General features: G+C 46.1%; 1 protein-coding gene across 2 annotated transcripts in view; it reads right to left on the bottom strand.

The window, feature by feature from the left end:
• ZNRF3 (zinc and ring finger 3) overlaps positions 1 to 26,920 on the bottom strand; it is a 151,922-nt gene that overhangs the window by 37,742 nt on the left and 87,260 nt on the right. Inside the window, exon 2 of one of the 2 annotated variants that reach the window (XM_045791251.2) lies at positions 22,576 to 22,701. In XM_045791251.2, the coding sequence (XP_045647207.1) occupies positions 22,576 to 22,701 (126 nt within the window). Of the gene's footprint in view, positions 1 to 326; positions 15,078 to 22,575; positions 22,702 to 26,920 lie in introns of those variants that run through there. The other variant, XM_087857194.1, reaches the window with a different exon arrangement.

The raw sequence follows: 26,920 nt of genomic DNA, 5'->3' as shown, positions 1-26,920 counted from the left end.
GGCTGCAGCTAAGTCCCTTCCCCTGAGACTCAGTGCATTCATCTTAACATAGAGGACTGCCCAGCTCACAGACTTGTGAACAGTAAAGAAGACTCTTTGTGGACAAGCCCAGCCTGGGGCTCAGCATGGAGCAGCTGCCCAGGAGAAGCATCCTTCCTACATGTGACTCAAACATGCGTAATTTCCCCTCACAAATTTTTGAAGTCACTTGGGCACAAGCATCCTGTAACCAGCAGCAAACCTGGCAACAAAGAAGCTAACAGCCCTCTGGTAATATGTAAAATACGCGGGCACACAAAATTCTCAAGCACCCTTCCCACACTTACCAACGTGAAGGACTGACTGATGGCTGTCTCGAGGAAAAACTATCCCGAAAGGCGGAAAAGGCCCTTCAGTCATACTTACTTTTTATCCAGAACTGTCTAAAACTAGTTCTATGATTAACTGACAGCCTGATACTCTGGACCCAGAGAACACAGCTCATTCACCTTTCTAGGACCAAAGAGAAATTAAAAAGAGCGAGACCATCAGTTCTAAGCCCTTGAGGGTACCTGGGTGAGTCAATGATATACCCACAGCAGAGTTAAACTCAACGGAACCGGTGCGTGCAGCTTCTCCATTCATGTGATACCTGTGCCCATCTGGGGGACTAACAATTTGAAAAAAGAGCACAGCCCCTCCACTTCACTGCCTAGATCAAACAGGCAAAGAATCATGTGGAAGGCTGAAGAGGTAGGAGGGACCCGCCACCCATTTCAAATCTGACCTTGGCCTTGGCGCCTCAGAGCTACAGTTCTCCCTTAACTGCTTTACATTTTGTTCACACTTCTGTTCCCCTTTGGGGCTTTAAGAAACTTCATGTGCAGTCTAAGCATGGATTTAAGTGTCTCATAGGGCGGGGGTTGGGGGGCACTATAAGATCCAACTTGGCCGAGAACTTCAAACGACCGGCCAATCCAGGTGACCCAGCCTCTCGGGCCCAGACCAAGCTCTTTGTTTTGGGTTAAGCTGGTGGCAGGGTCCCCCGGCTGTGGTGGGCCCACATTGTCGGCTTGTTGCTTCTTTCCCAAAAGAGGATCTTGTTACAAAGAGAAGCTGGAAATTTCTTTGCACACAAGCAGAGACATGGCGGCCCTGCAAAGGCCCCAGGGTAAGGATTAAAGAAAAACAAAATAGAAACCCTTCCATCTCTAATTAGGGTCTTCATTTGCCAAAGTGCCATTCCCCAGCAGGAGGATTTACATTCAGGCCGTTGCTTGGAGTTACTTGGAAAACCTCTCCCAGCAGGTTGGTTCCTCGGTTCAGGCTCCTCTGAGCCAACAGTTTCTGGTTACTTGGAGTAGAGCTGCCTGCATATTGTTTTAACTGGCCTGGCTTCTGCAGCCAGCTTAGCTGTGTGAACAATCTCCCATTCAGAATCCAAAGATAAAAGCACAGTTTGGTTGAAAAATCTTTTTTCTTTTTTTTTCTTTCTTTCTTTCTTTTTTTTTTTTTTAAACTTGGGAATTATAGGTTTTGGAGCTAGCATTATTTCTCTCATACACAAGAGTGTTTTTCCCCCACTGCCTTGGTTCTCCGCCAGCAAAGGCTGCATCCTGGAGTCCAGCCAGCCGCCAGCCCCCACTTCCTTGCCATTCACACCGTGGGGCTGGTGGCAGCTGGCCATGGAGGCGGACAGGAGATCCCCATTTGCAAGAGGTTCACCACAGAATAGTGTAGCCAGCTTGCTGGACCCCTGTGGCCAGCCTAGGGCACCTTCTGTGCGGTTCCTAGCGTTTTCTGTATCCACAACAGCACATCTTCTAACATATCAAGAGCCTGGCCCAAGAAGCAAGATTTCTCTTTCTTTCTGCAATTCTCAGGGCAAGAGTAAATCACAAACCAAGGGTGAGTAGTAAGATATGTCTGTATAACCGTCTATGTGTGGGGGAAAAAAAAAGTTATATGAAGATGAATTAAGGAGCAATCCCCACAGAGGAGACACCAAACGTACAGGCAACAAGAGGAAAAAAAATAAAACACAGAAAAAAGTGGATTTCATCAAGATTAAAAACTTCTGTTTTAATCAAAGGATACTATCAACAGAGTGAAAAGGGACCCACGAAATAGGAGAAAATATCTGCAAATCATATACCAGAGAAGGGGTTAATATCTAGAATATATAAAGAACCCCGGAACTCAACAACAACAAAACAAACAACTTGATTAAAAGGTGAACAATGGGCTTGAGTGGTCCTCTGAAGAAGATACAAATAGCCAATAAGCACATGAAAAGATGCTCAACATCATTAGTCATTAGGAATACGCAAGTCAAACTGCAATGAGAAACCACCTCACACCCCTCTTAAGATGGCTACTAAAAACAAAAACAAAAACAAAAAACAATCCTATCAGACTACAAGAAGCGCTGACAGGATGTGGAGAAACTGAAATCCTCGTATATCGCTGGTGAGAATGTGAAATGGCGCAACTATTGTGGAAAATGGTATGGCGATTCCTCAAAGAATTAAGCATGGAGTACCATATGATCCCACGATTCCATTTCTGGGTACATATCCAAAAGAACTGAAATTCTTGGGGTGCCTGGATGACTCTTGGTTTCGGCTCAGGTCATGATCTCACAGGTCATGGGACTGGGCCCATGTTGGCTCTGCACTCAGCAGGGAATCTGCTTGAGGACTCTCTCCCTCTGCCCCAACCCCAACTCATGCTCTCTCTCTAAAATAAAGAAATAAATCTTAAAAAAAAAAAAAAAAAAAGAGTGAGAGGGAGAGAGAGAAGAAAGAAGAGTCTTAAACATCTGTATACCTGTGTCCACAATCACAACAGCCAAAAGGTGGAAACAACCTAAATGTCCATTGACAAATGCACGCATGAACAAATGTGGCATATGCATACAATGGACTACTATTCAACCACAAAAAGGAAGGAAATTCTGATACACGTTATAACATGGATGAATCTGGAAGACATCATGCTAAATGGAAAGCTTACAAAAGGACAAATTTTATATGATTCCAACTTATATGAGATACCTAGAGTAGTCAGGTGAGGAGACAGAGAGGAGAATGGTGGGTGCCAGGAGCTGGGGGAGAGGGAATGGGGAGTTAGTGTTTAATGAGACAGTTGCAGGTGGAGAAGATGAAAGATTCAGGAGATGGATGGTGGTGATGGCTGCACAACAATGTGAATGCACTTAATGCCACAGAATTGTACACTTAAAAATGGTTAAAACGGTAACTTTCAGTTATCTATACTGAACCGCAATTTAGAGGGGGGTGGGATTCAGGATGAAGAGAATTCGCACACAGAGAAGGAAAACTGGAGTCCTGTTTATGTTGTATGTTGACTGGGCAAGTTCCACCAAGTACCACTTTAGCTCATTCCTGTAAAAATTCTCTTGGATTTTATATTTTAAGGTCTCTAATACACTAAGTTTTATCCCTCTCTTTACTTAAATTGCCATAGAACAGCAATCTACGGCAACATCACAGAAATGTCCAAACTGGCAATCTATTTCTAGACCTAAGCACGTCCTATTCCCTCTGCTGGGAACACGCTGCACGCTCCTATTTTGCGCCCCTCTTGAAAGATTCCCTGGAAATGCCTTCTCTGCCAAAGGGATCGTCTGCCTGATAAAACCAAGAGGCCCCATCAAATCACTCTTTCTGACTGGCCCTGGGATATACCGTGCGCTGTTTCTGCTCCTGCTGGCCCTGCTCCTGACGTCCCCCTCCATCCCTTCCTTACCCCAAGCCCATCCATTCTTGAAAGTTCAGTTTCTTCCCTTTGGTGAAGCCTTCCTTGCAAATGCACTACTGGTCCAGAGAGAATTCCAGGACAAAGTGGTGTCTAAACCCAGACCTGAAGGAGTCCCTCCCAATTCTCTCCCCACGATGGCCTTGTCATGCCTAAAAGGGTGGCTGGAGCGCCGTGGACACTCCAGAGCTGCCTGGGGAACCTCAAGGGACCAGGGCAACCAAGGCAAAGAAGTGTTTGGGTAGCTGTAGTTTTGAAATATCAGGTAAATTCAATATCCCATACACATTCATACCTTAAACTACAAACCCCAGCCCAACAGCTGACTAAACCTTCTTGGTTAACAAAACAGATTAACTGGCCATCTTGATTATCACTGCCACAGAAAGAACTCAACTGGAGAATCACTTGTGAGTGGTGAGAGACATCTAACTTCTTAATCCTTCTAGTAAAGCTGCCAACAAGAATAGTCGTTGGCGTGACTGATAAAAAACCAATAACCTTCTTCTGAAGAGCCACTACATTCAAGCCAAGGTCATTACCAATGTACTCTGCACCTGCACGGATCCCAACAGTACCCAGTCCATCCCATGCCCCTCCCCCACTTAGCTCTGTCCCGAAGACACGCAGAAAGAAATGGGTACCCATTCTTTAAGCTTTGAAGTGCCATGTCCAAGTTAGACAGGCTTGACAGTGGGGAGAAAGGAAAGATATAAAGCCCAAAAGGTTCAAGTGAATCTGGACCCCAACCCCTCTTTCCTAGTTTCTTCAAGACACGTGCCTGATACCTAAAAGAGCTAAAGTAAATCACGCCACTGTTCATTTCTGCATGTCAAGTCAGGGCAAGAATCTGGAGGAGTTAGCTCAGAACACGGAGTGAGGGAAGTCATCACCTCCACAGAGAGCACACAACATCAGCCAACGCCAGACTCCACAGCCGGGCTCTGAACAGTCTAGGATCTTCAACTCCCACTAGTAAGAATTTGATTTGGAGCATGGACTCTGCCCACCAAAAGGGACATGGTGGTGGTGACATTTTTTAATATAGAGAAACTGTGTCATCCCCATAGGCCCTTCCTCATTGAGCATACAAGTGAGAGAGGTACAATTTCAGATAGTTTTGTAAAAAAGAAACAGAGTTTTCATAGAAGGGCAAAATGAGCAAAAGAAAAAGAGGAGAGAGGACCAAAATATTACAAAAGGTAAAGACTGGTAGGAAACTGACGGTTCAAGAAACCTCCAATTTCCCACACATGCTCTCTGTAGTTCAGTAAGCCCGAGGCAGAAACGAACACCCTGAGCTCCAAGCAAGGGGGCTGCCCTGGCATCTAAAATATAAGCTCTCCACGGGACATTGATATTTTAACTCCAGCATCATCAGGTAGCAGCCCCCCAAGATCATGAAACCACTGATTTTCTCCAAACAGATGTGAGAGGCTTCATTCCTCTGCATTGTTCAATAAACGAGCAAAAACCAACTTCAAACCTGGTGGCCACTGCACAGGCATCTGTGGCCCAGGAGGAGTGAGCACATATCCTGATTCCATCGTCTGCTGGCCCCAAAGACCCCCGGCTAGCTGAGAAAGTTCCACATGGTGTCTGGGTCCACTACCTGTCGCAATCCAAATCTTCTTCTTCTTCTTTCCCCTCTCCCGTCCCAAAGGAGGCCACCTCTTCTCCTCTAAGGGGCTTAGGCTTTGCTCTTTTCTTTAATTTCAGAAAGACTCCCAAACTCTGACCAACCTAGAATCTCCATACCCCATCAAAACCTACAAGGGCACATGGGAGACCCATGGGCCATGGTGCGTGCACATGTACACGCTCAGATGAGGGGGATTTCTGGGAGGTGACACAGCCTCAGTCGGCAAAGGCAAGGTTTTCCTCCTGGCACGCAAGGGTCAGAGGCCTGGCTCGGAGGAGCCGCTCATTGTGTGGCCGCCTGGGGCAGGCAGCAGCAAGCGCTGGGAGGGGAAAGGTTCCCTTTGAAGCACATGGCGCTAAGAGCTTCCCAGTGACCATGGAAACAGGCGCAGTGGGTTCCCAGCCTGAGAACCAGGGAGAGCAGCCGTGATTCAAACACAAAACACACACAGGGTCTGAAAAGCAGAGACAGGAGGGGCCAGGGTGAGGGGCGGGCAGCCCGGGCTGGCAGGAACTGAGCGGCTCCCTGGTAGGAAAATCTGGCCAATGAAGCCGAGCAGGTTCACGGGGTTTCCTTTTCATTCGAGGCTTTCTTCTCGCTCCCGTCATTGCCCCTCGGGTCCTATTCAGCACCTCATCAGATCAGTAGAGCCAGGCCTTTGGCTGGCCTGCTGGCGGCAGGGCCTGGAACCGGGCGGGAGGTGATCAAAGGAGCCGCCAGTGCAGCCGCCACCCTCCTCCCTCCTCCCTGCCCGCCTGCTCGCCCTCCTCGGATGAGGCCCTGCCAAGGTGATCCGGTGGAAGCCACTGGGGGAGGGCAAGGAAGAGAGGCAGCTTTTATGTCTGCCCTTCTGTTAGAAGAGACACAAAGCACAGCTTGACGGAGACACGGCACTAGCAGGTCAGAGCTCCCTCCTTCTGGGATGGCTCTATTCTTAAACCAGGCAACAGGGAAGCCACCTAGACTGGCAGGCTCGGGAGGTACTTGGATGCCCGGATCCTGAGCCCAAAAGACTAGCGGCCCGAGACATGCTGTGTCCCGGCCCTCTTTTCACAGCTGCCGGCCTCCCAGGCCCAGAGATGGATGAAATTACACTGAGGCCGGTTTCCGAGAGTCTGTGCCCCGTTTCTTCAGGGTTCCAATTTAAAAGGGCAGAAAAAGCTATCTGGGAATTTCTTCTGCCAGGAAGAGGAAGCATTATGATTAGAATCTGTGGAGGAGGACAGATCTCCCATTTACTGATGAATATCTTCTCTCTGGGGTGGGACTGGATCAAAGTCCAAGTGTCCCATCTGGCACAAGGCCAGCAAGGACCCGAGACAGAAGCAAGTCTGCTTCTCAGCGGGGCCTTGCAGCCATCACCCCGCAAGGCGGCCTCCGGCCCTGACCAGTGTCTCTGGAGGAAAGCAGTGTTTGGACAGGCCTGTAATTTGAGAAGCCCATTAGGTGCGTTCTCCCTTTCTTACCTTTGTTGGGCTGCCAAAATATTTACTTGACTTCTTAACTCTAAATCTCTGAAACACACCTGCATTGCCTGAAATAGGCAATTTTCTTATTTTCTCTTATTCACAGAAGACAGCACAACCTAAGCACAGACAACAAGCGCGCAGAGGGATGAAGAGGGTGGGGGCCTGGTCGGAGATGCAGCTTTAAACAATACAACTGCTTCTGAAGAGATGGGGGTAGAGTGCGTTTGTCTTTTTGGGCGGTGGGGGGGGGTGTGCGGCAGGCAGAGTGGAGTTGGTGGGGTGTTGTGAACAGTTGAAAGCAATTCCACAGGTAATCCTTTTGCAAAACAAACTGATTCTATTTTGACCTTTAGGGAAGAGTCCATTTCCATGCCAAGTCAAAATTCTGTATGGTAGCCAACTACACTTATTTTTTTTTTTTTTGGTATCGCAATCGTGTTATAAAAGCCAACAGCACTGTAATACCAGCAGGACTGAAGACTGTATGACAGGAAACACGCCGTGCTCAAACAAAGAGTATTTCGGATGATATGAATGACCCAGAATAACTGCAATTTTTTTTGGGGGGGGGCCTTTTCTTGGTGCTTCTGGCATCATGAAAAAGAACTTGGGAAACCAGTCTCAGTTCCAGTAAGTGTGAAGCCGCTGCACAACCGTCTCCCCTTGCCACGTGCACCTGTCTGTCAGCTCCCGTTCCTGCCAGGTGCTCTCTGAAGCACGCACTTGCCAAGGCTGAGTGGCCCGAAGTCAGACCTTCCAGACAGGCTGTGGTCTCTGGGTAGAACTCAACAGAAGGTTGAGTTGCACTGCCCGTCGGTGCTGTTTTTAGGAGCACAGAATCCTGGTTGATGACCCCCAAAGGGACCTACACCCCCTTCTGAGGAGCCCAGCCATTAATGAAAGGAATTATTTTCAGTCTGGGGCTCATCAGCAGACCTTTGAGAGAAAAATTATTTTGGAAACACTTGCTAGATACTGAACATTCTAAAACGGGCTCTTTGAGCTGTTATCTTTTCAAAGGTACTAAAAAGCACAGTGGGGGTGGGAGTCTTACTGACAGCTGTCACTCGCCTACATCCTTTCTGTCACATTTCAAAAACGGTTCCTCTCTACCTTTATTTTGACAGACTGTCTTGTCTTCCCTACTTAGACGTGATGGAATATAATCTTAAAGCTGTAAGAAATCGGGTCCCTAGGGCCGGTCAGCAGGAGCATCTGCATTCATGGGCACTTGCTAGGATTCTAGGAAGTGTCTAGGCCAGTGTCTTCCAGAACCATTATTAGCTAAAAATAAAAAATAAAATAAAATAAAATAAAATAAAATAAATAAAATAAAATAAAATAAAATAAAATAAAATAAAATAAAATAAAAACAAGGAGGAGGCTGGGCAGTAGCTCTGCTGTCTTTCCATATTTTCAACCCAGCCATTCAGCTAGTAAAGCTGGAACTGAAGGTCTGACCACTGGCCTGCCTAGCGGTCTCTCATCCTCCTGCCACAGGATATGTGGAGACCGTTGTGACTCAGATGTCCCAGGTGAAATCAAAGTATCCAGGAAAGCAGGGCCAGCAATGGAGAGAGACCAATGCTTCCTGGCCCTCTGCTAACTTAAAGCCTCTACTGGGAAAGAGAGAATCAATTCTTTATTATAAATCCTAGAAGACCCTTAAGTATGAGACCACGTAGACTACCACGGTAAGGACAAGTATGAGGTCTCAGTGAGACAATGAGCCTTCCAATGGTTTTTAAGATAGGATACCACAAGCAACCAAAGAAAAAATGGATCAGCTAGACTTCGTCAGAATTTAAATTTTTTGCATAGTAAAGGCCACCACCAAGAAAGTAAGAAGAAAACTCACAGAACGGGAGAAAATATTTACAAATCATATAGCTGATAAGGGGTGCATATCTAGGATATATAAGGAACCCTTACAACTCAACAGTAGATAAATCACCAACTTTTAAAAAATGGACAAAGGATCTGAATAGACACTGCTCCAGAGAAGATATACAAACTTTCAATAAGCACATGAAAAGACACTCAACATTATTCACCATCAGGGAAATGCAAGTCAAAACCACAATGAGATACCGTTTCATACCCACTAGAATGACTGTAATCAAAAAGACAGATAATAACAAGGCTTGGCTAGGATGTGGAAAAATCATACACTGCTGGTGGTAATGTAGAATGTGTGGCCGCTTTGGGAAACAGTCTGGCAGTTCCTCAAAAGGTTAAACATTGTTACCCTATGACCCAGCAATTCCACTCTTAGTTATTTGCCCCAAAGAAATGAAATCCTATGTCTACACAAACTCTGGTAAACAAATGGTCACAAGAGTATTATTCTTAATAATCAAAATGTTGAAACAATCTAAATGTCCATTCACTGATAAATAAGCAAGCAATAAACAACATACAAGGGAATATTATTTGGCAATTTAAAAAATGACATACTGGGGGTGCCTGGGTGTCTCAGTCGGTTGAGGGTCTGCCTCCGGCTTGGGTCATGATCTGAGGGTCCCGGCATCGCCCCGCTTGGGGCTCCCTGCTCAGCAGGGAGTCTGCTTCTCCCTCTCCAATGCCCCTCCCCCCACTTGTGCACGCTTTCTCTCTCTCCAATAAATAAAATCTCCTCTAAAAAAAGGACATACCGATGCATGCTGCAGCATGGAAGGACCCTGACAACAGAATGCTGACTGAAAGACACCAGACACCAAAGACCACATACTGAATGATTCCACTGGTAAGAAATGTCCAGAAGGAAAGGGAAATGACTGCAAAAGGGTAAGGGACTTCTTCTGGGGATGATGAAAACATTCATATATTTGTAAGACTTGTATCTCTGATATACAAAGAATATGAAAATACTAAAATTGATGGTGGTGATGGTGACACAATTCTATGAATATACTAAAAACAACTGTACACTGAAAAAAAATGAATAAGCCTTCATGTGAGAACAACCTGATTAGTCATTTCTTTCCTGCTTCTGTCTAGAGTCCATCTGAACGCATATTTCCAGAACAGAACTGGGTAGGAAAGTTCTGGTGGTGAAACAATCTTGGGCAACCTGAAGTTGAAATAGGTTGTGTAGCTGGTTTTAGCCACAGTGTACATTTCCTAATAAAAAATTATGTGCGCACTGGGGCGCCTGGCTGGCTCAGTTGGTAGAGCATGCAACTCCTGATCTCGGGATCCTGAGTTCGAGCCCTGCACTGGGTGTGGAGCCTACTTAAAAAAAAAAAATTATGTGTGCATGCTGGAATGGAGTGAAACTTGATTATGGCAATCACGACAATGAACACAGATTCTGAAAGCAACTCCCCAGGCTGACAGAGTTGGGGCAGGGATATGATGTATTGGGTGGGAGAGGACGATGATTAATTAGGATTCCCCGGTCTAAAGAATAGCACAAACAGGCATCTGCTTTGTTGATTTACCAGAGAATTCTTTTCAATGAGTTCATACAAGCATATTTCACTTAACTCTGGATATAGGTTTTAAAACAACAAAAATTAAAACAGTGTGGTACTGACCCAAAAAGGGATACAGAATTTACTTGACAGTAGATAATGGAAAATATGACCTTACTCTAGAATTCAGCAAAACAGACTATATTACTTTTTTCAAGGAGAAAGATACATAAAATGAAGGAAATGACTTAAAAGGGGTTGGAGGAACCTTGAGAGACTCTACTTAGACACTTCCTGATATTACACATCAAAATAAATTTTGAGTGATTTAAAGCTGTAATACATTAAAAGGAAAACAGTGATCATAGAAAAAGTAGAAAAGGCAAAAATGACTCCAAGTTTGCAAGAGAGGTAACAGAATCATTAAGTTTAGCAGCAAGAGAAGGAATCATTAAGGAATCATGATCACGTCAACTTTTTAAACTCCTGCATGCCAAGAAAGCTAAGCAAATAAAGATAAGAAAATAAAAGGGAGAGTTAAATATTCCAAATGACAAAGAATGAATACATCACTATAAAAAAAAAAATTGGGGTAGCTGGGTGGCTGAGTCAGTTAAGTGTCTGCCTTCTGCTCAGGCCCTGATCCCAGGGTCCTGGGATGGATCGAGCTCCATATCAGGCTCCTTGCTCAGTGGGGAGCCTGCTTCTCTCTCTCTCCCTCTGTCTCTCCCTGCCCCTCGCCCCCCACCTTCCTGCTCATGCTCTGTCTCTGTCTCAAATAAAGAAATAAATCTTAAAACAAAAAAAAATCTACATTAAAATCCATCCTTATAAATGAGCAAGGGACCAGAATAGAAAATTCACAAGACAGGAAATGTAATTAGTAGATGGAAAAAAGCTTACTTAGAGCTTAAGATTTGCCAATAATCAAGGACATGCCAATAAAAACAATAAAGTACTATTTTTACCTTTCAAATTACTAAAAAAAAATATTAATGATAATGTCCATGTTATTAGCATTGTCTATGTGAAAAATGACTCTTTTTTTTTTTTTTTTGGTACGGTAAACTGAGCAACTTTCCTGGAAAGCAATTTGTAACTGTTTGCATCAAGAGTCATAAAAAATGTTCATATCCTTTGATCTGCAATTTCCTCCTCAAATATTACCATAAGGGAATAATTCAAAGAGAAGGAAAAAAAAAAAAGCCCACCCTACTACATAGAGAAAGGTTTCAGTGTGGTTTATTTGTAAGGATTAGAAATAAAACAGAATCAGTTTAAACACTGAACCCTGGGGTAAATGGTCAACTAGATCATGGAATATCCTACTGTCCTAGTAAGCAGCCATTAAAAATGATAGGTTATGAAAATAATAGCAAATTGGTAAAATGACTACTATATATTATTAAGTTTGAGAGGCCGAATAGATGTGTGTACCTTCATAATAATTACATTAGAAATCAGGTTCAGAGAAGAACACTGGAAGGGAATAAACTAAAAGTGAGAGTACTTATGTTAAAAGAGACAGATTTTTTTTCCCTTCTATTTTCAAATTCCCCACAATTAACTGTTTCATGCAATGAACATTTAAACTGACTGCCTACTATACGTGCTTGGCACTGTTCTTGGCACCAGGAATAGAAAAATGGTGGTCAAAATTATTATACTGCTTGGGACGGCTGGGTAGCTCAGTCGGTTAAGTAACTGCCTCCGGCTCAGGTTGCCATCCCAGAGTCCCAGGACTGAGTCCCGCATCCGGCTCCCTGCTCAGGGGGGAGCCTGCTTCTTCCTCTACCTGCCACTCCCCCTGCCTGTGTGTGCTCGCTCTCTCTGACAAATAAAGTCTTTTAAAAAAATTATTATACTGCTTACACACTTAAAAAAAAAAAGACAAAGGAGCCAGAAAATTCTGTTCGTTACAAAAATAGTAAAATAAATTAATGCTATAATTTTGGGTATACTTTTAAAATTAGGGTTTATAAACACTGTTAAGATTCTATCAGTTGAAACTCTGAAAAAATGAAAAACACTAAGAAAATAACTCACTTTTAAAAACCAAACTACTATATTTATGAAGAGATGAAAAAGAAAGCTTTTCAAGTTAAAGACTTTAAAATTCGGTTTCTGAAAATCAAGCCAAGGTAACAAAAGTTCTTTGCATATTTCACATTCTTTTCATTTAAGAGTTCATTTAAGAGTTGATACATTTGTGAAAATCCACCAGCATTAGGTTAATGTGTAATAGTGAAAGCCGAGGGCCTTTTACACATCCCAAGAAATAGTCCGAGTTCTTTAGACTAACTAGACTTTTATTTTATCCAGCAATGCTTAGGACAACTGGAATGTGTTGAAACTCTTATTATTTTTATAACTAGCAAAAAAGATGCAGAATTTAAAGTATTTCAGTATCCCAAAGGAATTGTTTAGACTGCCTCCAACTTAAAACCGAGCACAAAAAGCATTAGTCACAACACACAACCCCATGTCTGATTTGGAAAACAAGAGCACCAGAACAGAAATGGTACCTTTCATCAAATAAAATATGGTGCTTTTTGGAAAGAAAACAAACATGAAAGACAGATTAAGGAAAAGAAATTGCATTCGTCTGCAGCCTACAATGGTCTTGTGACCAAGATTAGCAGCCGGGATCTCATCAACATCCCCATTCCTCCTGCTTCTGCACGCAGGGGGGATCTCTGCCCAGGCCGCTGGTCCTCTCCTGCACAGGTGCAACGTAAGTGCCCTAAAATGTGCAATGGTCCAACCTGGTGTGCAGGTTTGCCAGGGGCTCGGCAGACAGTAAACCAATTACACGTAGCCACTATCGAAACAGCCCCCAAAATGTGAAATGCCCATGGCCAAGGCCAGAAACACTTTCGAGTGACTGAGAGCCCACTGTTGCTTATTTGGACTAACTCACACACGTGACCAGGCATGTGCAAGACCCCTCTGAGAACAGAGAGCAGATGGGACTTTGGGGCTTATCTCCAGGTATGAGAGATTCAGGTCACCCGACATGGGATTGGTATTAGACATATTACAGTAACTTATTATGTTGGGTTCTAACTTTTTTATACTTCAAAATGGCCTCTCAAAAGTTGACAAGAACATTAGCTATTTTTGATGGGCTTTTCCGCTAGCCCGTAACACCACCCCCAGTTTCCTAGAACAGCCTTATTTGTGGCCCTTGCTCAGCTGAGAGTCTGGTTCAATGGGAGGGGACAATGGCCAGAAGGAGTGTCCACGAGCCAGGCTTTTCCCCGTCCAAGGAGGTGGCCAGCAGACTGTGCTCCTCGGATTGGCAGACACGTTATCTGTTCTGCTCACTCACTCTATCTTCAAATTCCCTTAAGCCTCTCAGTGGATTTCAAATAATGGCTATGGTTAGCCTTTTATAGCTGAAAATGTCGTGGGTCTACTTTAAAAAAAAAAAAAGGTATTGTGCTTAATATAGCCTTTTAACCAAGAGGTTCCTGGAAGATTTAGGTAGAGAAGAAAAGCATCAAATTAAGAGTGTGTGATTTTCACATCAGACACGTGACCTTAGAAGAAAAGTTGGTATTCCCTGAGTTTTTCCTTTTTCCATTCATATCATGCCAATCTTTTCCTCCTGATCTGATTTCTTTTACTAAGTTCCTTTCCTGCTTTCCTTTTTAACCAAATATGGGAGGTATTTACCCAAGTGTTCCTTAAAATAAATCCAAAGAGCCTTCCAAACTTCCTCTCCAACAACAAACCCACCTCAGCTCACCTTAGGAAAAGGGCTTTCATCTGCTTGGTAGGAGCAAGTTTAGAGAAGGAAGGAAACTGAGATTTGTGGAGAATTCAGACATTCCCAAAACTTGACATACATCATTTTTTAAATCACCACAACTATCTTGACAGAGGGGGATACGGAGAAATGGAGGTGAAGAGAGACTGACGGGCCAATGGTACTCAGCTTCTACGGGCTAGAAGCAGCGCCATTTGCACCCAGGCCATATGGCTTCAAGATCTGGGCTCTCTGCATTCCTTCCATGGAAACAATGGATGTGCTTGAACACTGAACACGCACCTCACCAGAACATACCACAAAGGCTACCATGAACCTGTCATTCTACTAGAGGGCAGTGGGGACGGGAAGGAAGGAGGAAGAAGTAGAATTTAAGATCTTCTTAGGGAGAGAAAATTTGTCCATCATAAGACACGGTGTCTCATCTGTGACAGTACTGACATTTGGGGCCAGATGGTTCTTTGTTGTGGGGGGCTTCCCTGGGCATTGTAGAATGTTCTAGCCACTAGGTACCAGTAGCACCCCAATTCCCCCCCCCCCAATCCCTCCTGCGAGGGAGGGAGACAAAAATGTCTCCAGACGTGGCTCCATGTCCCCAGGGCTGGGAGGGAGGGCACATCTCCAGGTGAGAACCACTGTAATAAGAGGACTCAGATAACATGCTCTGTCTGAGAAGGTTTGACACAAGTATCCCCAAGCACCGGATGTTCCCGGGATACCCTGGCAATGCACGCAGTCACAGTGCCCCATGCCCCATGCGCTTTCCTGAATGGAGGAGGCCAACACCTGTTTCGGGGGAGCAGCCACCCGAGACCCTGTTAAGTCTCCCGCCTTCTCCCCTTTCCCACAGCGAGTCAGACCCCAGTCCCACCATCCCGCTGGAGACGGGAATCTCACACTCAGGAGTGCTGAGCGGAGCTTGGCCTATGGACCAGGGCACTCAGGTACCTGAGGAAATGCATGTCTGTGACCCAAATCCCCAGTGAGAAGGGCAGGCTGAAGGATAAGTCCCCCCCCCCCCCCCCGCCCACCACACACACACCCACAGGCTCTTGAACAACCCTGCAGTTTGACTCATGTTCCCACACGTTTTCGCCTTAAGCAAAGGCCTATCTAGTTAAACCTTGTTATCGAAGGTCAAGGCTGAAGGTTATACCCCAAAGCAAGCCTCAAAATAGTAAGATCTTTTTTACTTAAGTTCTTAAAATTCATTGTTTAGTTGTTACTAAATATGGAAAACAGCAGCCCATCGGTTTTATTCTAATTTTATAAACTTCAGAACCTACACTCTTCGGACTCCGATACTACGGAATAATTTCATGACAACACATTCACCTCTAGTTACTGCATCGTCCTCTAGTTTCTGCTCATTTCTGCTAACTTCATTTTTTATTTTTATTTTTTTTTTAGAGAGAGAGAATGAGCGCAGTGGGGAGGGGGGCAAAAGGAAAGGAGAGAGAGAATCTTAAGCTGGCTCCACGCCCATTGCAGAGCCCGATGAGGGTCTCAATCCCATGACCCTGAGATCATGACCTGAGCCGAAATCGAGAGTCAGAGGCTTAACCGACTGAGCCACCCAAGTGCCCCTCTACTAATCTGACAACACGGCTTTTCCCTCAGCCAAGCTCTAGCTCTGATGATCTTACGGTGGGGATGTCATGCTGGTTCAGTGCACTCAAATCTCAGGTCTCCTCTTATATTCTCAAACATTCAGAACCCCATTCAGAACTTCTGTTTCTGTGGGTTTGTATCTATTGATATTTACCATATTAAGAATTAAAACCGAAAAATATTTATTTTTAAGTAAATTCTATACCCAATGTGGGGTCAAACTCACCGCCTTGAGATCAAGAGTCACATGCATTACCAACTGAGTCAGCCAAGTGCCCCAAAACTGAGAAATCCTTAAAACACGGAATATACGAGCATAGCTTCCCTTAGCTGACAGAACGATGAAGTCACCACGCAAAACGATGCCTCTGGAGAACCGCACCATACACTTGTGAGGGGATGAGAGATTCACCAAGTGACATCTTAGTGTTATTATGAAAACAGCTCTGGTCTTGTGGGGCCATCTGTGGGAATCCCGAAGGGTCCCCTGACCACACTGCGAGAACTGCCGGGCTAGATCAACCCCTATAGCATGATTTTACCAGCTTTGACTTTCACCAGTGAAATGCCCAGAAAAGAAAAGCCCCAGCCAGTGCAGAAAGGCTTGGCCATTCATCATCATGGGGTGACGGTGCCCTTTCTGGATTATTCCTCGTCCATTAAGCACCAGCTACTGCCTATCACTGTATTATATATCAGGGTCTGCTTAATATTTGGTGAAGAAACTCAAGCATCTTTGGATTGCAGTTAGTGTCATTTTCCTGCTTTCCGCTATAGTGTGAAAAGAGAATACAAAGAAATCTGTTTTTCCTGAATTCCCTACTGCGGGAGTCGCTCTTTGAAAGAAATTTTCCTGGGGGTAGCCTGATGTACAAAGGGGGATACGGTCTCTGTCCTCACTGCTCCTGGATCCTCTAGAACACATCTTATGAGATGCCGGGTTTGCTTTCCCCCAGGACCCCAGCAGAAGCAATAAGCACTCGTGATGGGATTATGCGCCATCGCATCAGGAATGAAATGCTTCCTTTATACCCACTGCCATTAAACTTCATATACTGTGAAATGCTGAAGTAATACACTTTTTCTTTACTGTGGGAAAACATACATAACATAAAACTTACCATTTTAACTATTCTTAAGTGTACAATCCAGTGGCATTAAGTACATTAACGGATTTGTGCCACCGTCACCACTCTCCACCTCCAGAACTTTCTCATCTTCTTCCTGAAACTCTGTCCCCACTGAACTCCTCATCTTCCCCTCTCCGCAGCCCCTGGCAACCACCGCTGACTATTTAAGTAATAGCATTTTGAGCACTGAAAGAAACTGAAGGGGAACACGGGAGGGAGAAGATGGGCCACGGGGGCTTATGTTTTATTTAGTGTTTCCAGTTGTACCATGACCAGCACCTGACACACACTGTCTCCTTTAGGTGCTGTTCCCACTGAGGACATGGAAACGTGCCGAGGGGCCCAAGGACGGGTCAGGTCACAAGGATTATAGGGTTGGAACTGGAGCTTAAATTCAAGTCAGTCTGATGTCTAAACCCAAGTCCCAACCATGATAGGCTCCCTCTCCTCCCAACCATCCTGAGAAAATTAAGTTCCTTTGACTCTTTTTTCTAACTTTCCAGTCACTTTGGCTTCTAGGGTCTTTATTCATTCTTTGCGAAGCAGTTACCAAGACACTCTGAGGGCTGGATGTGGGTTGGTGGAGGGAACGTAAGGGTTCAGTCTTCCCCCCATCCCTCCTTCTGGGTGCCCCGCTGCCTATCAGAAGAGCTGGGATTATAGACCAGAGCAGCTTTCCACCCTGGCACACACTATTGGCCACACTGCCTCTACACGTCACCTTTGCCTAAATGTGAAAACACAAAAAGAGCAGGTGAACAGACTGGGGAAATAAGAAGGCAAACAGAGGTGTCCTCAGCAATGCCACTGGCTTGAACCTCACCAAAGCATTGACAAGAACTGACGTCTGGGCACCACTCACTTCCCAGAAACACCCACCAGCGAAGAATAACCTGATCCTTCCCTCTCCAACCAGACTAAGGAATGAAGACTACACTCCTTAACCTGAAAGCCTCTTCCTTTCCCAGCAACTTTCAATGCCTCTTGAAGAACCGCTTGCTTGCTTGCTTTCTGACCTCTCCCTGGAGCTTATTCCCCCATCTCTCCCGGACTCATACAGCCCCTTTCTGTGAAACCCATCTGACCCCTCCTGCCCGATGGACTCTTCTCTCCTCACAATTACTGTCTGTACTAGGGATTAGGCCTCGGCTCAGGGCAAGGAGAGGAACGAACTCTTCATAGTACACGGGAACCAGAGAAGTCCCTTCCCCTTGGTGCCTGCCTGAATGACTCAGGATAAATGGAGGACATCACCCACCGGTTAATGATCCCATATATGACCTAGTGGCTACAAGGGGGCTGTTTAAGGATGGTAGCCAGCACTGCCCCCCACCAGCTTTCTTCTGGAGAGCACTTCTTCCTCCCACTCCCCACACATGGCTGGGCTGGAAGCTAAGTTTTGTGCGTTCCCAGACCCAGATCACAGCTGTCCAGACTAAAAGTGACCACCAGATCCAAGATGGGCCAATGAATCCTTTTTCTGGAATCCTTCAGGCTCGAAACCAAGAGAGTGTCAGGCCCAGGGATACTGGGGGGCTATGTCTCCTACCCAGCAGGTGCAAAGAGAGAGAGAGGAATAAAAGCAGGTATACAGAAGACTTGGGAAGGAGCCACTGGCACTGAGCCCCAGAGTCGGCTGTTCTAGAAGACTGGCAGCACCTCTCACGGGTTCCCTGATGCCACCCAGGAGCCTCAAGAGCCCATCCCTTTTTGGCTCAACGCAGTTCAAGCTAGGTCTCTGTTAAGTGGAACCAACAGCCCTAACCAAGCCAGTAGCTACCGGAGAGCACCCGGTTTTTATTTACTAACTGGTGAAGACAACAGGGGGCAAGGGGAAGAAACTAACATGGATGAGACAGTAGAACGGTCTTTATCTCAGATCTCAGGTCAGCTACTTGGGAGCCGTTTGGTCTTAGGTTACATAGAGAATGTCTCTGGGACTCGATTTCCTCGTTGTAAAACGGGAATCTGGACACGCTCTCAGAGTCAGTCTGACAATGAAAGATGCTGCGTGGAAAGCTCCTAGCGCTCAGCGAGCACCCAACACATGACGGCTGCTTTTACGTTCCCGACAGGCGTTCTCCCCAAACATCTCGCAGGACTCCCAACGCGATGACAAAGGCAGCACAATCCCCAAGGAGGAGCCCAAGGGCCCCTGAACTGAAGTTACCTTTCTGAGGTCACTGCCAGAGCTGGGTCTCTTTGCCCTGAAATTACCTGCCTTCCTTGTCTTTTCATGAATTGCCTCCCACTGTCCTCCTAGGGACCAGAAAGAGCCAGTCCACGCCTGTTGACCGGACTGTCTTTCAACACCCTCCCTACGGCTCCACTCCAACGGGGGAGGAGGGGGAGAGGAGGTTTATTCTGCCTCCATTTCTGGAATCTGGGCCAGGCGGGCTTTGTTAGAAACTCCATCTCGTCCTGTGTGTTCCTGCCATGAGACCCTCCATTACATGGACGGGTCACAGGAACCGAAGCCAGGAAAGTCAACCTTCAAACTTCTTCCCCGTCCCATAAGATGCTTAATAAACACTGTTTGAATTGAAGGGTTAAAATGCCCAGGGCATAAACATAGATTCCTGCACTTTGGGGTTGGTTTAAGACCCTTACTTTCAGCAGCAAGCGCCTCAGAAATGTCATTTTATTCTATTTTAATTTCCTAGCACTTAAACTGTCACAGGTAACCACGTCTGCCTTTCAATGATGCAAAGAGAATCTCCTCAAACTAGAACCTCAAGGGAAGATTTTAAAAGACACAGAAGCTAAAAATATTGGAAGAGTAAGGAGCCCATAACATCCTCTTAATATGAAGTGAAAAAGAGAGGCCCAGAAAGCCGAGAGATTTGTTCCTCGCCTGGTGTGATGCAGGGCCTGGCCTGGTGCCCTTGCTGGCTATATCCCCGTGGGGGGCTCCCTCTCACCCCAACTCTGCCTCCCTAGCTGATCCTACTGTCTGCCCTGCCTCCTGCAGAATCGAAAAGATTATAAGGAGGGGATCATAAATCATTTTTCTCTCATGAGTTTATAGTGTTCCCTTCTGAGGGGTTCAAAAGCATTCAGTAATAAACCAAGGTGATGAGTTTATGTCTTTTGCTTTTAAAATGAAACTTTATTTGAACTCCTGGAGAGGCATTTACAGTTTTTTAATTTAGGACATTCCTCTCTTGTTTAAACATTTCGCCCCATGGCATTTTCTGTGGGCGGGTAGGTGACGAGGGTGGAGGGTGGGGGAGGGAGAGGGGTCTGTGTCTGGCCCTCCCCCGTTCTCCCACAGGCTTTTCCGAATGCCTGACAGAGTCCTCCCTTCAATGGTTTTCAGCAAGTCTCAACATCTATATGGAGGAGTCCCTCCTCCCACCCCCACGTTGACTTGGCTACAGTTTCTTCCTTTTGTGCTTTTCTCCACTGCCCACCGCCTTCTTGCCATAGCCACCGAGAGCGAAGAAATGAGAGAAAAAGCAAGCTATCTGCAGGAGACAGGACTGCCCACAAGGATCACTTCGCTTTTCTCTATCCTAGTCTCTTGCTAGGGGCTCAAAAAAAAGGGAAAGTGCAGTTAGCAAAGTTAATAAAATCGAAGCTGAGAACAATTACACTTTAAAATGAGAAAGGAAAAGAAAGAGGAAGGAAGGAAGGAAGGGAGAAAGAAAAAAAGGAAAGCGGGGGTGGGGGGGGTGCTGCATGAGTCATCACAGCTCCTGTACAGACCCGGGCTCTAAACAAACGTGAAACTGTCTTGCTTTGTCCGGCCCAAGCATTTTTGCTAATGATTTTACTCAGGTGTTAAGCCAAATTTCAGAAACTAACCACGTGTAAATACTGCCTGGCCACCACACAGCCTTTCCAAACAGAAACGTGGGGGGGGGGGGGGGAGGAGAGGGCTGTTGCTTGCAAGCAGGTGGGACCGCACGCTTAGCTTCTGCATTCGATAAATATTTGGTGAATGAATAAACCCGAGAAGCACTTAATGATTCAATATATGTCTAGGGTTTTTATTCCCCCCGGCTTTGCAGGCTAGCAGGCCAAACCGTACAAAACTCTTCACGCAAAACCGCTACAAGGTTGTTCCAGGTAGAGAAAGAAACAGTTGGGTTCTCTGAGTGACTTCAACACCACTAAGCCATGGAAGAACAATGGGGCGTCCCTGGGAGCCCTGTTCTAACCCACTTAGAGACACAAAAGGTACAGCTCCACTGGACGGGGGCAAAGCAAATCAGGCCAAGTTGCTGAGGAGAAAATATTATACGAGGAGTGTACTACCTACAAGGAAGGCAGTGTTCCTAACCTTTGGATGTAGCTGGCCTTTCTCCTAGGAAAACACTGACGTATTCTCACAGGGGTCGCTGCTCTCCTCACATCATGAAGCAGTTCTGGCCAACTATTTAAACGATGAAGTATCAGGGCCTGGGTCACCTAAAACACCTTGATTTGACTTCATGAACTGTAAACCAAACAGGTAATAATTCCTGGGTTGGTTTTTTCCCCCCTATAAAAGAGCCAGAGAGCTTGACAAGCGTGCAGAAGCTTCGGAAGACAAGTGGGACATGAAAATCACAGATGAGACCTGTAACAGTCTCCTGGATCGAAAGTCTTTCAGGAGACTCTGGCTGGGACATCTTCAAGCCCAAGAAAGGCTCCCCGTTACGCACCCTGCCTCAAAACCACCTCTTCTCTCGCCTGGGTCCTCAAGAGGTCAGGAATCAGGACTGTTTTTTTCCCAGCTGTCTCCTCATGGTACCTAGACGGCAGCTTCTGAGATTATTAAAAATATATATATATCCAGGCACTCATACTATCCTTAGGAGAGACCACCTTTTCTCCAACTAAAATGCTAATAACTTTCTCTAAACCTTTCCCTTTAACAAAATGATCCAGTTTACAACAGATTGTCATCTGTCATATTTTAAGATCATTGATGCATAGTTTCCCCAAATAAATTTATTTCTATCTTAACCCTGCAGCCAGAGATAATGCTGACCCCTCTCGGCTCACGAGTCTTTTTTAGTACTTCTACGCGGGATGACAGCAGCCAATGGCAGCAAACATTTTTTGAGAGCTTACTCTGCGGGCTGTCTGCATCTCATCTCACCTCCTAACCATCCTATGAGGTAAGTTCTAATATAGGACCATAATTGCTGTCTGCCATTCTGAAACCAAAAAAGCTCTAAAACCCAGAAGTTTTTCCATAACTTACTTGGCAGCAAAACTTAATGGACCTGAACTCATTTAGAGGCAAAGCTGCCCTGAACTCACATGAGGCTATTTCGATTTTAGTTATCCCACTTAATGTGACTATCCATATCGTTTGCTATACAAATACGAGTGTGTTTAATTACTGAGAACGGCCACAGACCTCCTGGGAGTCACTTAACATAAAATATGTAGAGCCTTAATACCTTTCTAAACTCCCCAAATCTCAGATTTCTGAAAGCTCTGTCCCCAAGGGTTGAAGGTATTGTGAATCTCTATTATTAACCCATTTCACAGGTAAGAAACTGAGACTCCTTGAGGGGAAGTGACTTGCCTTGAGTCACAGAGTGACTAGACGTGGAGCCGACTCTGAGCCTAGTAGGCTCCCATCAGAGTCCAAGCTCAGAAGCCCCCCAGAAGGGCCACCACAGGACATGTCTGAGTCCTCAGCCCGCACAATTCAGCTGGGAAAGAGTGCTGTGCCTGCACGGCTCTTCTCTGTAACCAACTAGGCGAGGAACTGAGGAAATGGGAAAGCAGAGAACACCAGTCGGAAGCGGAGTGATTCAGAGGGCCTGGATCTTACCTTGCCCAGGACAGTGAGGCATGGTTTCGGGTCCAATTCTGGCTGTTCCAGCTTCACCACGCCTACCCAGCCGTATTCATACAAGTCCTCTTCATCGTTGTTATTACACAGGCCCAGTGGGTGCATCTAGGAGGCGAAGTAGAAAGAAAGCTTCAATACGTAGGCTGTAGATGGGCTTGACCCACACTGTAAATGTCTCAGACTCAGTAACGAAAAGTAATTTCAAAACTTAAAATTAAATGGGGGGGGTGGATTTTACAGATGCTTTCTCACTGCCCTTTTTTTTTTTTTTAGTTTATTTATTTAAGTCATCTCTACAGTGAATGTGGGGCACAAACCCATGACCCCGAGATCAAGAGGCGCATGCTCCGCTGACCGAGCCAGCCGAGCACCCCGCTTTCTCACTGCTTTCTAAGTGGTCGCCACGCAAGGTGGACACCAGCCGATGGGACGCACGGCAAGAGAAATCACATAACTCCCATATAAATGCCCATCTAAATTCCTGTGAAATACCGTAATATTTAGCAGCAGTTACAGATGAAATTAGCTAGGTTAGTTATCCTAGAATATTTGGCTTCTAAACCTTAACACCACATCTACGGCAAGTTATGCAGGAGGACCTGGAAACACATTCAGGAATTTATGGAAAGACCACCAGACATACGGCAGAATCACCAGTATAATTAACAAGCTGTTTAAAAGGCCACCCCTGGCTACTGGGGAACGGGTGAAATTCTTTGAGGATTTCTTCAAAACGGGCAAAGCAGGAAATCAAAAACGGGAAAAAGAGCATCACCAATTTTTTGCCAGTAAAAGTGCAGTCGGTGGAAGTCTAAGAATAATCCTGAAGTCTGCGCTCACAGTTCTATCAATGAGTCTTATCCGGCTCTAGAATCCCCAGTAACAATCTGAGAAGAGGAAATCCTTGTAGATAAACTAACTTATCAAGAAATTAATGAGTCTAACCCAGTGCTGAAGTCTTTACGTAACTCGAACACCAGAGACCTAAGACCCCACTGTGGTTGACAGAATGATATCCTCCAAGGCCGGCCTGCAAAAGCTGGAAAAGACAAGAAACAGAGTCTCCCTAGAGCCTCCAAGAGAAATGTCACCTACAGAGCCATTTCCGACTTCTGACCTCCAGAACGCTAAGAGAATGAATTTGTGTTGCTTTAAGCCACTAAGTTTACTGCAACTTCTTAGAGGAACAAATAGGAAACTAAAGCATTCTCTTTATCCCCCACTCATTTTATAGGTAAGAACGGAAGTCCAAGAGAAGTAGCTTTTCCAAGACAACAGAGCCAGTGCGTGGCTGCACCCACAGGTGACCTGGCCCTCAGATTCGCAGTCTGGTGCTTCCCCACTCCACTTGCTTAACTTTACCATCCCTTCCTCTAAGACCTAGTCATCTGACCGGGAGGGAAAGACCAAATGATTAAATCTTGAGGAAAAAATGTTGCGAGCTCTAAATTCTGTGGTACTAGAGTTGCAATATGAACGTAGTGTAGGCAGCAAGAGCGGCTGGAATGTTCAGGAAAGCCCTGTGTGAGTGCTGAGCTGTGAGCCAAGCGTCAAGGAAGAGCCACACTGGTCAAGGAAAAAGGAGAGCAGGCAGTGGTTCCCAGGCTGGGGTGGAGGAGCCAGAGGCTGGAGGGGGAAGAGGAACAAGACCTGTCTGATAAGTATGAAGGACCACAGTCTACATCGAGAAGGAGAGAGACAGGCTAAAACTAGAAAGGGGGTTTGGACACCAAGACAATACAGGTTCTTGGGCGGAAGAATGGCGCACTGAAAACAGCTACTCCAGGCAGACGGGCTGCACAGTGGTGCGCCCGGCCTCGAGAGGCATCAAGAGTGGAGGAGTGAAGGGTGCAGCCCAGACAATGAGAGAATCCTGGCAATTCGATGGAGCAACAGGAGGGGGCTGCACAAGCCCATGAGGCGGGTGGCCACAGGGTGCTACAGGGGCGGCCAGCAGTTCTCTCTGGCAGGTGAGGAATAACCCATCCCCTGCGAATTCCAACGCGTGAGACAGACAGCCCCGGGACATCCAATATTTGCCTGAGTCCTCAGGCTTGATGATCGTGCCCAGAAGACAAATGAAGATTCCGCCCCTGAAGAACCCAGGCCACTCTAGCACGTTTGGTGGTTTTATTAAATGACGAGCCGCCTGAATGCAGACCTCTGACTGGAGAGGGCATGGGCAAGGGTGATAAGCCAATTGTGCCAACAGCCTGTCACCTCCCCCACCAGGAAGGGGCTCCCTGCCTGGTTCAAGTGGACGTCCTAAAATCCCAGGCCCAATCATGGCAATGGCAACCACACCACTGACCCTTTCCCACAGCAGTCCATGGTATTTTTAACCTGGCCACACGACTGGAGGTTTCCAGGTGGAGAGCTGGTTTTTGTTACTTACACATGAATGAGGTTTGGCCAGTGAAGAAGAGCTACATTGGGGGAGCAGAGGTATGCTGCAGGTCTAAGACCTTGTATCTACGGTTCCACGGATAGGAGATTGTCCAGAACAGGCAAATCCATAGGAACAGAAAGCAGATTTGTGATTGCTGGGGAGTGACTGCTTGATGGGGCCAGGGTTTCCTCTTGGGGTAACGAAAATGTTCTGGAATCAGAGGACGGTGATGGATGCACACTGTGAATATACTAAATTCCTCTGAATCGTATCCCTTAAAATGACTTAAATGGTGAATTATATATAAATTTTTCCAACAATAAAAAAGTTTTTAAACAATGTCCCAAGAGTTTACTCAGATATGACTGCACTCAGCTAACGTGGGGATCCACAGTGGAGGACAATGTGGTTCCCACCCTTCCAGAGCCTAAGCCAATTACAGCAGCCCTTCTGGAAACCATGTCCTGCAGGACACTATGCTTGAGAGATTAAAAACAGAGTCTTGTACAAGTAACTAACACTGAGGAACATTCCATAGGAATTCAGGATTTGGTTTCGGAAATTAAAGCTTTGCAGAGGCCTATGGTTTAAAAAACAAAAGGTTTTCAACCTTTGCAAACACCAGCATTTCCAACCCTTTGATTATAAGCCCATTTTGAGTATACTACAATCACGCTGTTTCATGGGGACACATTTAGAGAAACGCTAAGTTAGTGAGAACACAGATATATGCATGAGACCTTAACCCTAAAGGCAATGAGATTCAGGCAAAGCTAAATGCCTTTAAATGCTTAACACCCACAGTGCAAAGAGTAAGGGGTATGCTGGAAAGAATGGAGGAACAGTCACGGGCAGCTTGAGAGAAGGGGTGGCCTGGGAGGGCAGGTGGGATGTGGGAAGAGGAAGGGAGCCGAGAACAGCAGAAGTAGGAGATGCCCAAGCCTGGCCCTTTATAGCCCTGGTGAGGAGGAAGCGACCATGACCAGACCGGAGGCTTATGCTGTGAAGGAGCCACATGCCAGGAGAGGCATGTCAAGAGTGCGTCCGCAGGCATGCAGAAATCTGAACTATGTAAGCCTCAAACACACCCGCTGGTCTGGGTCCCCTGGAGGCTGTCAGGCCCTGCGCCCTGGGCCACACGTTGTGCCAGGCGCTCTCTCCCTCCTCTGCGGTCACACCCTCCCGTTCTCCTCCAAGACGCCCAATCAAATCTTCCACTGACACTGCGGAGACTGTTAGCAGCTCCAAATGGCAGCCCTGTCAAGGGTGTTGACTTCTGAACATGGATCAAAGACTTAAAAACCAAAAGGAATTTTTCTCAAGTGCCAGTGGGTGCGATCCGTTGGCGTGGGTTGTTTATTTCCCCGTGGAGGGTAAAGAGGCCACCAAAATCACATCTCAGCGGATTGAAAACCTATCTCACATCTCTGCCGCCTTCCCCACGCCACCCTCGGTGCTTTCTCTCCTGAGTTCTTTATTCCAGCTTACATTTCCAGGTGCCCAACTCCTGGGCCTATGAATTCAGCCTCAGCGATGTCTTCCATAAAACTGGCCTCTTCGAACCATCTGCTGAATGATTGGGGTCTCTGTCGGCTCACCCGATGACAGCATCAGCTTCTGGAAATGCCTGCCACCCCAGACCTCCAACCATTTACACCCTAGGGTTCTCTTTTCCCAAGGGCTCCAACTTATGAGTTCAGCAGAATGTCTTATAGGGAAGTACAAGTAGCCGTAACATGAAAATACTCAACTGTGAAGTGACCTGTCTCAAAGGATGGAATATTCTAGGCAAAGGCATAAAATGCAAACAAATATGCCACGTCTAAGAATAGCAAAAGAGGGGCGCCTGGGTAGCGCAGTCGTTGAAGCGTCTGCCTTCGGCTCAGGGCATGATCCTGGCGTTCTGGGATCGAGTCCCACATCGGGCTCCTCCGC

Source organism: Ursus americanus, chromosome 30, assembly GCF_024610735.1.
Source record: "Ursus americanus isolate L20-20 chromosome 30, mUrsAme1.1.p, whole genome shotgun sequence".
In the NCBI taxonomy this organism is placed as follows: domain Eukaryota; kingdom Metazoa; phylum Chordata; class Mammalia; order Carnivora; family Ursidae; genus Ursus; species Ursus americanus.
Note: the sequence above shows the minus strand (reverse complement) of the source record. Positions and strands in the feature narration are given on the sequence as shown.